Source organism: Semicossyphus pulcher, unplaced genomic scaffold (assembly GCF_022749685.1).
Source record: "Semicossyphus pulcher isolate SPU_LCO1_2020_fin unplaced genomic scaffold, fSemPul1.0.p SCAF_1, whole genome shotgun sequence".
Classification (NCBI taxonomy): domain Eukaryota; kingdom Metazoa; phylum Chordata; class Actinopteri; order Labriformes; family Labridae; genus Semicossyphus; species Semicossyphus pulcher.
The window spans coordinates 36,253,549-36,266,712 of record NW_027211603.1 but is presented as its reverse complement, the minus strand read 5'-3'; the positions used below and the strand labels follow the sequence as shown (position 1 = coordinate 36,266,712).

Genomic DNA, 13,164 nt, shown 5'->3' with positions numbered 1-13,164 from the left:
AGTACTCATTATATAACGACCTACTCGACTAGTGAAATATTACTCAAAATGAGTAATTTTGCTCATCTAACACAGAACAGAAAAAAAAGTCCCTCACTTGAATCTGGTTGTTCCGCCTGATTAATTGGTGGCAGTGTAGCCTTCCTGAGATCAGCTGAGCCCCCGTCTCCTTTTTGGTGGGATGCAATATGGCGGCACAGCAGTGATAGTTTGTATATTTTTGTTTATGTGGGCTGTTGTTTAATTGTTTAACAGCAAACTTTTATTTTTACTCACTAAGCAAAAGGTAGAAAAGCAAGCAGGGCTTTTTTTTTGTTTTATGAGTAAAGGTAAATCTAGATTTCATGCACATTGCAGTTATTGGCCGTAAGAAGTCAGCACAAATTGTCATAGAGCCATCAGTCTTGCCTATACATTTCCAGCCCAGAGAGAAGTATCCAGTTCAGGAGAAGAATTCAGTTCAGGAGAAGAATCCAGTTCAAGAAGCAGAATCCAGTTCAAGAACAATAAAGTCAGTCTTTGACATTGTATTGTTCCAAATTATATAGTGTTTGGTTAATATTTTATTCCTGTGTTTTTCTACATTTTTTTCACTTTTAACTGAACATTGTAATTGCTTCCAGTGCTTTGATTTTACTGTTTTGTTTGCCACACCTGATATCTCAACTAATTTTTACAGAGCTTTTTGCAATGTGATGCTTTTATGTTTCTTCATATTGAATCAAGTTTACTATGTTACATGTCACTGTCAGCAAGAAGACTTGCACACACCTTTATGATTAACAACCCCTTTTTTCCCCTTTTCTTTTTTTTTACATTTGTCTGTAGATGTACTTGTCTCTAGAAGTCAGATTAAGACTTATCAAACAATAAATCAATAATTTTTCAACACTCTGAATATGCATTGAAGATAAACTAAATAATTCCAGGCCATGCAGTTTACATTGTGAGGGTAACTTGAACAAAGAGGAAGGATTTGTAAGTTCAGGAAAGTTGTGTTGTTAACAAATTTAAAAATGTTTAGAAAATTTAAAAAATACTAAATAAAATGTGTACATACAATGTTGAAAGCTGAATGAAATAATACAATATTTTTTTTTTTTGTGAAAAAAACAGTGTCTTCTTTATACAGATTGTAATTATTTTAGTTATTAGTTTATAGAATTATTTAAATTAATGCATTAATGCCTGTTACAGTAGTCTAATATTTGCTGTGATAAAAACAATGCACCACCCTATTATTGTGATGACAAATACAGAACTGTAATTATTACTGTAATAAAAATTACAATATTTTATAGGTACTGTGATTAAATTTACACGAAGCATAGTGTGGAATGTTGTCACGGTTTGGGAGTAAACAAAAAGGGAGGAGGACCCAGGTGCAGACGCCCATATTACACGCGTGTTTGAGCGTTACTGAGGTTAAAATAAACGTTGTGTCTCTGTGCTGCTCTGACCCCTTTGCAAAAGTCTTTTATAATTATAATAAAATAATCAAAAGACAAATCAGTGTCAAAGTCATCATTTGTAGATTTTCCACCACCACTGCCGAGAACATTCAGATAAGACAAATGATTCAGTATATAACTATAACTAAACAGGATTTAGGTGAGAGGACATAGTGTATGTGAAATCAAGCTGAATGATATTTCATTAGTTTAATATTTAAAATATGATTGCAGTGAGGTTCAGCCATGAGCCTGTTCTGCCTGAGCCGTACCTTTGAATGATGTTCTTGTGCTTTGCTTTAAGCTGCTTCCATGTATGGTTTTGTCCTGCTGGATTGCTCCTAAATTAATGTAAATTTTAGCTTCCAGTCGTGAATAAGTATTAAATAAATAGACCAGATCAAACTTGCGTGTTTACTCGAGCAGCAGTTTCTTCCCACGCCACTTCTCTCTCTTGTAGCTGCAGCTGTGTTACTTTATTTTTCTTAAAACATGCTCGTATTCGCTGTATGTCCGCATTTCAAGCTCCACTGGTGTGACGTAGGACCTCTTTTCGTGTACAGTTGCCATGGTGAATCGTGGTATTGGGACTCCATTAATGCTGGCTTTTATTGTCAGCGTGCATGCACTTAACTCTGGCCTACTCAGACTTGAACTAACTCAGATCAGCTGTTCTGAAACCAAAAAGCCAGCGACTTTCAGCTCAGGGTAAGTCAAACCACAGTCCGGGGTTAGACTGAGGGTTTGTTGAACCTCCTTTCTGAAATGGACCCCTGTATTCTATGTTGTGTAGATTTGTCTAGATAAGAAGACATTTGCTGAGGGTTGTAGTACATTTTGTAAATCGATCATTGTAAATATAGAGCACCTTAAAACAGTTAATGTAGGAGTAAGAAGTCCTTTTTGTTTGTTCCCTTTTTCTCATGTTTTTTAGTTAGGACTTCAGGTAAGCAAGTTGTCTTTTGTTTTCCCTTTTGTTTTTCGGTTAGGTTAGATTAGAGATTATTAAACCAGTTGTTGTTTGTTGTGTTGGGCACTGCTCACTCTGTGGCCAATTAAAACTGCTGTTTGAATTTGAATTTTACTGTGCTGCTGGTTTTTCTTGGGAGTGGGAAGAGTCGGGTTCGCTCATCATGTTGTGTCTAGGTGTGTTGTTAAGTTATACTGCATTAGTATACGAATGTGTATGTAAATGGGTGAATGCGGACATATACTGTGTAAAGTGCCTTGAGTTGTCAGAAGAATAAAAAGGCGCCACATAAGTACAGTACTTTAACCATTTGTAAGCCTGTGTTTTCGCAGGGCAAATTATACGTGACACAATCAAATCATTCAATTATATAACTACATTTTGTCAGAGTATGACTCTGTGAAGTCAATAGATTGTCTAACATGATTGCACCCTTTTAGCCACACCTTAAGGGCGCGCCCTCCCCACTTTTCAGTTGAACCTAGAATCCTCCAACAAGACTTATGGCTTTCGGTGACTTCCTGTCATTTTATAGGATTTCACTGTCAGAAGACAGTTATTCAGCCTCTTATTGGATATGAGTCCCTGATTCAGCTGCTGCCATCTATCTAATTTTTTACACTAACCCTCTGTGTGTCCTTCAGGGTGACTCTGCCATATGTCAAATTCGGTGTGACTGTCACAAAGACCACATCGAGTATGTTCGTTGACTCCAAGCTGGGAATCAAAGCAATCTGGAACCTGGAGGACTCCCTGGATGTATGAAGCACATTCTCACACATGTTTGCACTCAATTAAGCGTTCAGGTGTATTTTTGGTCATTTGTCTTTCATGTCCTATGTGAAACCAAAAGTAGGTAGCCCGTTTCAGACAGCCTGTTCAAAGCGGGATTGTTATGCCATTGTTCTGCCGCGCTGTTCTGTATAAACAGTACGAAGGGAGAATGGTGGGGTGAGATCACAGGCATTGGTTCATCCAGGACTGCAGTTTCCTGTGCTAAAGTCCTGTGTTTGTTTGACCCATACATCACCCTCGAGCACAACCCCAGCAGACTCTTTGGCTCTATTACAGGGGTGTCAGATACATACTAGGCAGTGGGCTGAATTTGTACAAATGAGACCTCATAAGGGTCAGACTATTTTTTGCCAACATCAATATGACTTAACACAGATATGTAGGCCACTAGCTATTTTATTATTTGAAGTCATTCAATAAGAGCCAACAGGTGCATGTACCAATCAGTGTGCACTGCATGTTGTCACATACTCAACAACATCACATTAAGCAGAAGAGAGAACAGCAACAAGTCTAAACAAATAAGAAGGAAAGCATTATGCAATCCTTGCAATATGTTGACAAAGATTTCTGGACTGGGTTGTGCTGGGACAGCACATGACCTCCGTGACAAGTTACTGCGACCCTCTATGTTAAACTTCAACACATTAAAATCTGCTGCAATGTCCACTTAAAAAACCTGTAACCCTGTCTGGCTCCTCCAACTCTGCCACTGGCTTTCCTTTCTGTGCTATCAATCAATCAATCAAATTTTATTTGTATAGCGCCAAATCATAACCAGAGTTATCTCGAGACACTTTACAAAAAGAGCAGGTCTAGACCGTCTCTTTGTTATGTTATTTAAAGAGAGGCCCAACATGAATCACCATGAGTAGCACTTAGCAATATTCGGCACATTGGCAAGGAAAAACATCCTTTTAACAGGCAGAAACCTCGAGCAGAACCAGACTCATGTTGAACAGCCATCTGCCTCGACTGGATGGGCCGAAAATGGGATAGAAGGAGATGCAGGATAGAGACAGGCAAAGAGAGCAACAACAACAACACATGTCCTTGTTACATGAACAACAACAGACACATACTTATGGTTACATTGCCAATACTAGTGGTAGACTAGGGTGAAGATTGCTATGAATTGGGCGATCTCTGTGTATACTGTGTGTATTTCAAAGAAGCATTTGAGCATCGCTCCTCAGCTCAACCAACGGAACTCACTTTGAAAGGGCAGCCTGTGCGTAACATTGTGTTTGAATAATAGAGCATAAAATTGGCCTTGGTTAAGTCCTTTAGCTCTGATAAAATTCAGTTTGTATAACATGCATAATGTGGTCCATTTTCAGGCTCTTGTTGCATAAGGCTTCTTGATGTATTACACAGTTAAAGTTCCAGAAAACTTTCATAGTTTCATAGTGTCGGCCATCAGCACAAGCGCCAACTCCAAGGGCGATGTTACAAATGCATCCACGCCGCAAATAAATATTCCTAATTGAGCGACATCAGTGTCATCGATAGCGTCAGAGAAGGCAATTATGGACTTCATATTGTTACTTCCTGCTGAGGTAGATACCGGTAGTTTCAAGTGCCACGTTTAATTATCATATCATAGAAACTGCTTACCTGGCCAGTTACACATGGTTTAATACAATACTTTAATCCAAGTATGCATTTTTCTATAGAAATCTCATATAAATATACTTTTCCTCATATTCATTGTCCCCCAAGACGTCTGGGGGTCCAGATGAGACCTCCTGGCACGCCCTATCTTTGACACCCTTGCTCTATAAACTATGTTACCTTACATTGTTAAAGCTTTCTGGATGAGGAACAAAATTAACTTTCAATACATTATATTTCAAATGCATTAGTTTGTCATTCATGCTGACTGATGAGCAAAAGAAGGAAATTCATGTCCATATCTTATACTATGGTGATTGTTTTATGTTTAAAGTCAGGAGTGTTTAGGATGAATGTTATCTTACTACTATTTCAAACAAAAGCAATAATCGATTCTCAAAAACACAGCAGTGATTCTGACTTTACACGAAAACAACTGCTATGATGTTGTATAATAGAGGGACTGTGATATATTGTTCTGATGAATTCTTTTCACGTTTTGGGAATATGGTTTTGTTCTTTGTTTTATGAGAGTGTTCCTGAAATACCTCCTAAAAAGAGCAATATGTTGTCTGCTTACAGTATCATAATGTAACTTATAGTATTGAGGCCCTGTATGGAATAGTATATGTAAATGTAAATGTAAATGTTCTTTATTTATACAGCCCTTTACAACAACCCTTTCGGTGGACCAAAGTGCTTTACAATAGATAGTAAATAAAAAGGAATAGATAAAAACAATAAAAAACACAATAAAAACAATAAAAGCAATACAATAGAATCAAATACAATACAATACAATAAAATAAAATAAAAATTACAGTAAAAGTGTCACCACACTACTGGGTATTAAAAGCCATCCTAAATAAATAGGTTTTCAGTCTAGATTTGAAGAGGCCCAGGTCAGAAATAAGACGCATTTCGGCAGGGAGCTTATTCCAGAGCCTGGGAGCAGCAACAGAAAAGGCTTGGTCACCCCAGTGTTTGTATTTTGACCTGGGCACTTCCAACAGAAGTTGGTTAGACAACCTCAAAGCTCTACCAGGCTCACAAATGGTTAAAAGCTCAGATAAATAAGATGGAGCAAGGCCATTAAGAGCTTTTAAGACAAACATTAAAAGTTTAAAATCAATTCTATAATGGACAGGAAGCCAATGAAGGGAGTTAAGAACAGGAGTGATGTGCTCTCGTCTGTTAGTGTTGGTTAAGAGAAGAGCAGCAGCGTTTTGCACAAGTTGAAGGCGACTAAAGTGCATTGCAGTAGTCTAATCTTGAACTGATTAGAGCATGGATGGCTTTCTCAAGGTGGTGACGGCTTAAAAACATTTTTACTTTGGCTAGGAGACGTAGCTGGAAAAAACTAGTCCTGACAACATTGTCGATTTGTTTGTTAAGCTTCAGTTGTCTGTGGAAAACCACTCCCAGATTTCTGACGGTTGGACTGAGCTTGGAAAACAAGGTGCCAAAGCCAGCTGTCACAGTATCCCCAAACATAATACATTCCGTCTTATCATCGTTTAAATGAAGAACATTTTGGGCCAACCGCTGCTTAATATCAGCAATACAGGCAAACAAAGAACTTTGTGCACTGTCACTGTTAGGCTTCACTGGCAGATAGATTTGTAGATCATCTGCATAACAATGAAAAGAAAGGTTGTGCCTAGCTATAATTGACCCAAGTGGCAACATATATAATGAAAAGAGATATTGTATGTTGTAGAATCTTGCTAACTGTATAAGTTGATGAAGTTAGGCAATAAGATTAGCAGAGAGTAGCTTCTGCACTTTTATAAAAAAAAGCACACATTATGACAAGTACACCTGTTACATGTCATTCAAACACTTTCCATTGATGAGCAATTCCATCATACACTTGCTTTCCTTTGATAACTTCTGTAGTTAGCAGCACTAAAGAGCTGAAACAAAATGAAGAATAAGACCCAGGGCAGCTGAGCTTAGGGAATTTGAATGTATCAAAATGCTATTGTCTATGTCATCTAAATTGAGTTACAACACACAATGTTACAATGTTACAATTTAATTTAGCAGATGCTCTTGTCCTAAGCCACGTACATCTAAGAGTTACGCCTTCAGGAGTTATTGCAACATAAAGTCTGTCTTTCAGGGTCAAAGAAATGGTTCTGCACATCACAGTCCACAGTAAAAACCAAAATCAGTTCTTATTTATGCTCTGGTCTAACTTGTCACTGCGGCGTGTCTTTAAGCAGCAAACAGGCTAAAAAATGAAGGAGCCTGACGAACGAGTGCCGCTATGCTCACTGACTGGCAGAAGTGAGTCCTGTGGGGAGCGTGTGGGATATGTCCTGAAAAGAAAAACAAACACTTTAAGAAAGCCACGATGCAAATGTAGCTGCTTAAAGTAAACATTTCAATGAGTGCAAAACTTCAGAAGATTTATGTGGACTTCCGCATTAGGGATTAATACTGTAAGAGATTAAGAGAGACATTTTTCATGGCTTAATACCTCCTGATACTACGCTGGGCAAAAGTCACACTACTGAATGTTACAGTTGATTCTTGACATCACAAATATCTTCTCTTTATTTGAAGACAGTTCATGCACCAACAGGTAAACATAAGCTTAGATCTTAACAACAAATTCATTGCACTCTGAGGTTCCACACACGAGCAAGACCAGCTTCCCATACCTTTTATTGCTCATGAGCATTTGTTTCAATCCTAAAATGTCACACTAAAACTTTTCTGATGTGAACAACTCAAACTCAAGCGATTGAAATCTTTTGATTTGCTAACAAGAAATATATGTTTGGGGTGTGTTCACAGATCGAAATGGATGAAAAATACCGGAACCAGACATGTGGACTGTGTGGAAACTTTGACGGCTTAGACAATGACTTCATACAGAAGTCAGATGGTAAGGTCCTGTTCAGTATAATGGAGGGATAATTGTAGTGGCACTGGGTGAGGCTTGTTCTGTAAGGGTACGTAACGTGTGAACAATCTCCTTAAAGGGAATTCTTGTATATTTAACCTCAGCCCTATTTTTACATATCATCAACAATTTGTTTCATGAAGTCGTCTAAATCAATAACTCCAGCTTAATTTTTTCCCCCTCGCAATCTTTTTTCACAACAGCAGGTGATCCGCCTGCAGGGGAGGTTTGTTTATGACGTAATGTTCCGCCATGATCAAAACAAAAGTAGTATATAACACCAGCAGCAGAAGACAATTGTATATGTAGGAATTCATCAGGAGAAGTCCAACAACAATCAGTGCGTTTACAGAAAGGACATAATAAGAGGGAACAGGAGTGGGAGGGGCAGAGCAAGTGGAGAGTGTCCACTAATTAATCGATTGCTGATGGCGTAATTGCTTAGAAAAGATGTATTGATCAACACCAAAATGTGCCGCTACATATACCTCGACGGCTGTGAATAGACCTGGCTGATAAAGTCTGTGTCGGAAACACTGGACACACAAGGCAGTTTGTATAGGCAGCCTTTTGGGGCCATGAAAAAATGTAAAACCCCAATCCCAAACAGTCGTACAAACTGAATGGCACTTCTTCTCTTTACGTGTTGTTTTCAATGTTTCGACAACAAGTTATGCAATTAATATTTTTTTTTACCTGAGACCCATTGACCACCCACTTTCTGTTTTTTGTGATCTTTTTTTTCCTACTATTATTGTCTGTTTATATACCCTGGGCCATGACAAGAAAAACAACACAAACAAAGCGCATGAGTTGAACTACATGATAAAGGATGGTTGAAATGCACAGCTCCCTTCTCCTTGCCAATGTGCCTTTATTCAAGATGGGATTTCTCATTCTATAAATGATGTGCCACACACAATGAAGGCTCTACCAAAGTGCATCTTCAGAAGTCTACCTGCAGCAGCTGAAACTGTTTTCAGTGTACAAACTGATGTTGACTGTCTTATTCACCGAAATCAGCCGAGAGTAACTTTTTAAAAATAGAACCCTGACAATTTCCTTTTCCTTAAATTGTGTTATTAATGATCTACAAAATTATGGGGGTTGTGGGATACAAAGAAAAAAAACAGATTAACATTTATACCTCCAACCGCCGCCACCGTCATTTTGACCCCCCCATACAAACAGCTGGGGCGAGCCGCTGCCACTCAGCTGTCAGTGACACCGGCTCGAGAGTCAGATGGGGGAGATATAATGGAGGAGGAATCAGATTGGGATGAAGTAGATGACCCGTCATTTTCACCAGATGATGAGTGTGAAAAAAATAAAACAAAAAAGATCTTCCTGAAATGCCGATGTGCAGCGGGTGGACAGTGCACTGGAAAAGTCCACAGCATGAGTGCTGATCGTGTATAGTGTGTGCGTATGTGAGTGTGGAGTTTTTTATGTAAATATTGATTTTCAGGTTTGCTTTATGCATTGTTCGTTCTATATTTTTCTTAAAATGTTCTTTAAATGTGATCGTGTAGTGCGCATGTGTGAGTGACTGAGAGAAAGTGAGTGCTCCGGTCACAACTTAAGCCTATTATCTAAAATTCGTATTTAAATTTAAAGTTATGTTCTTCTACAGTTATCAAAATTTTAAATTGTGTTAATTATTTGGTTTTTTGTTTGTTGTATTTAATTGAGAATTGTAATGTAGATTTTAAAATGAGCCTTTTTCAATCTGTTCATCAATCTGTTATAAAATGAAGCATTGTTATATTATTAAAACCCATAAACTTAATTTTAAATAGTTATTGTCTCAAGTCTTACTTATTTAAAAAATATATGAAAATTAACAACCAATCTGCTTCAAGTAATTACGTATTTGCGTGTGCTGAATCTTTTGCGGCAGGGGGTAAAAATGACCCCCCCTGGCGGTTCTAGGAGGATTGGAATGTTGGCGGTTCTAGTGTTACAGTTCTGAATGTTCATCGACCTGCTTTCCTCACAAGTGATGACAACAAAAAATCACTCATTCATTTACTCCTGCACAGGAGCTCTTCAGATATGATGGAAGAGATTGTTCAAAGGCCTGTTGTCTTTATAGAAGCTGATCAAACTTTCAAGATTGAATCCAATGCTGGAGGGATGTCAAAAGAACTCCTGCCTGAGATCAATCAATCAATTTTTATTTGTATAGCACCAATTCAAAACAAATGTTATCTCAAGACACTTTACATATAAAGTGGGTCTAGAGTATACTCTTTGTTGTATTATTTACAGAGACCCAACATGACTTCACCATGTGCAAACACAACAATGTTACAACTTCATTTAACAGACGCTTTTGTCCAAAGCGACGTTCATCTGAAGGATTATGCAACACAAGAAACAATCAAGACAGGAGGGAACAACGTGAGTTAGCAAAAAAACAGCTACAATTCCGACACAGGTGCCAGCAGATGATCATGATCACCAGTGCAAAATGTTTTGTGGATTGCAATTTGGACTACTATGTAGATTGGCATGAATATTGCACCTGTTCAATGGGGCTCATGTTGTATAGACTGTGTGGACCTTGTTTCATATTTATTCAAGATATTTTCTATTTCATTTTACACCAAAGAAACGATAAAGGAATGTCTTATTAACAAAAGTGATGTAACAGAGGTAAAAGGCAAATATTAACCAACCATTAAATTTGCATTAACTGTGTGATTCACTGTATTGTACTGTAGGGTCTCAACTATCTGTGACAAACTATGCTGAGATCTACAAGGTAAATGATCCTTCAGAGAGTTGTAAGGAGCCCCAGCAGACCTCAGTCCAGAGCTGTGGAGATAAGGTAATTCTACACTCTTTCATCATCATCATCATTGTCATTGAAAGACCATTGAGATGCAACCCACATTTAAACTTACGTCGAGACAATTGTAAAAGCAAAGCAATGGAAAACTACAGCAGAAAGATATAAGAAATAGAGAAAAGACAAGACCACAATTATTTTTATTGAAAGCAATTCATAATTTTCTCTCATTGTGAATTATTTGATGACTAAAATACTATAGCTGCTGCGCAGCAAAGACTCATGGCCAGGCATATTCAAGCAGCAAATTATCTGTGGATTTATCTAGAACACTTACAGATGTCTGGTGTTTTTTTTGTTTACACATTAGCCCTGAAGTGCTAAATACTACAACATTATTACACTACAGCATTTCAGAAAACATGCCAACATTTCAGAAAACACACCAGCAAATCACAGAACACTACAGCAAATCACAAAACACTACAGCAAATCAAAACACACACCAGCAAATCACAAAACACGCCAGCATTTCACAAAACACACCAGCAAATCACAAAACACTACAGCAAATCACAAAACACACCAGCATTTCACAAAACACGCCAGCAAATCACAAAACACGCCAGCATTTCACAAAGCAGTACAGCAAATCACAAAACACTACAGCACATCACAAAAAACACCAGCATTTCACAAAACACTCCATTATTTCACAAAACACGCCAGCAGTTCACAAAACAGTACAGCAAATCACAAAACTCACCAGCAAATCACAAAACACTACAGCATTTCACAAAACACGCCAGCATTTCACAAAACACGCCAGCAAATCACAAAACACTCCATTATTTCTGAAAACACACCAGCAAATCACAAAACACACCAGCATTTCACAAAACACAACAGCAAATCACAAAACACTACAGCAAATCACAAAACACACCAGCATTTCACAAAACAGTACAGCAAATCACAAAACACGCCAGCATTTCACAAAGCAGTACAGCAAATCCCAAAACACACCAGCATTTCAGAAAACACGCTAGCATTTCACGAAAAAAGCCAGCAAATCCCAAAACACTCATTGTTTCAGAAAACACATCAGCAAATCACAGAACACGCCAGCATTTCACTAAACACTAGAGCAAATCACAAAACACTACAGCACATCACAAAACACACCAGCATTTCACAAAACACTCCATTATTTCACAAAACACGCCAGCAGTTCACAAAACAGTACAGCAAATCACAAAACTCACCAGCAAATCACAAAACACACCAGCATTTCACAAAACACACCAGCAAATCACAAAACACTACAGCATTTCAGAAAACGCGCCAGCATTTCAGAAATATGCGCCAGCAAATCATAAAACACTACAGCAAAACACAAAACACGCCAGCATTTCACTAAACACTAGAGCAAATCACAAAACACTCCAGCATTTCAGAAAACACACCAGCATTTAAGAAAAGCGTGCCAGCATTTCATAAAACGCGCCAGCATTTCAGAAATATGCGCCAGCAAATCATAAAACACTACAGGAAAACACAAAACACACCAGCATTCCACAAAACACACTAGCGATTCACAAAAAAAGCTAGCAAATCACAAAACACTCAAACATTTCACAAAACACTACAGCAAATCACAAAACACTACAGCATTTCTCAAAACACACCCACATTTCACAAAACACACTAGCATTTCACAAAACACTACAGCAAATCACAAAAAACCAACAAATCACAAAACACTCCAGCAAATCACAAAACACTACAGCATTTCTCAAAACACACCCACATTTCACAAAACACACTAGCATTTCACAACACACTACAGCAAATCACAAAACACTACGGCATTTCACAAAACACACCAGCATTTCACAAAACACTACAGCAAATCACAACAAACACCAGCAAATCACAAAACAAACTAGCATTTCACAAAACACTCCAGCAAATCACAAAACACTACGGCATTTCACAAAACACTACAGCATTTCACAAAACACTACAGCAAATCACAAAAAACACCAGCAAATCACAAAACACACCAGCATTTCACAAAACACTACAGCAAATCACAAAACACACCAGCATTTCACAAAACACTCCAGCAAATCACAAAACACTACGGCATTTCACAAAACACTACAGCAAATCACAAAACACAGCAGCACATCACAAAACACACCAGCATTTCACAAAACACTCCATTATTTCACAAAACACGCCAGCAGTTCACAAAACAGTACAGCAAATCACAAAACTCACCAGCAAATCACAAAACACTACAGCATTTCACAAAACACACCAGCATTTCACAAAACACGCCAACAAATCACAAAACACTCCATTATTTCTGAAAACACACCAGCAAATCACAAAACACACCAGCATTTCACAAAACACACCAGCAAATCACCAAACACACCAGCATTTCACAAAACACGCCAGCAAATCACAAAACACACCAGCATTTCAAAAAACGCGCCAGCATTTCAGAAATATGCGCCAGCAAATCATAAAACACTACAGCAAAACACAAAACACTCCAGCATTTCACAAAACACTACAGCAAATCACAAAACACACCAGCATTTCACAAAACACG

The 13,164-nt window shown here is 38.0% G+C and overlaps 1 protein-coding gene across 1 annotated transcript in view; it reads left to right on the top strand.

Moving 5' to 3' along the window:
- LOC138591281 (mucin-2-like) overlaps positions 1–13,164 on the top strand; it is a 152,326-nt gene that overhangs the window by 12,940 nt on the left and 126,222 nt on the right. The window contains exons 3-5 of the mRNA XM_069661861.1: positions 3,066–3,180; positions 7,636–7,726; positions 10,471–10,577. Of these exons, the coding sequence (XP_069517962.1) occupies positions 3,066–3,180; positions 7,636–7,726; positions 10,471–10,577 (313 nt within the window). The remainder of the gene's footprint in view (positions 1–3,065; positions 3,181–7,635; positions 7,727–10,470; positions 10,578–13,164) is intronic.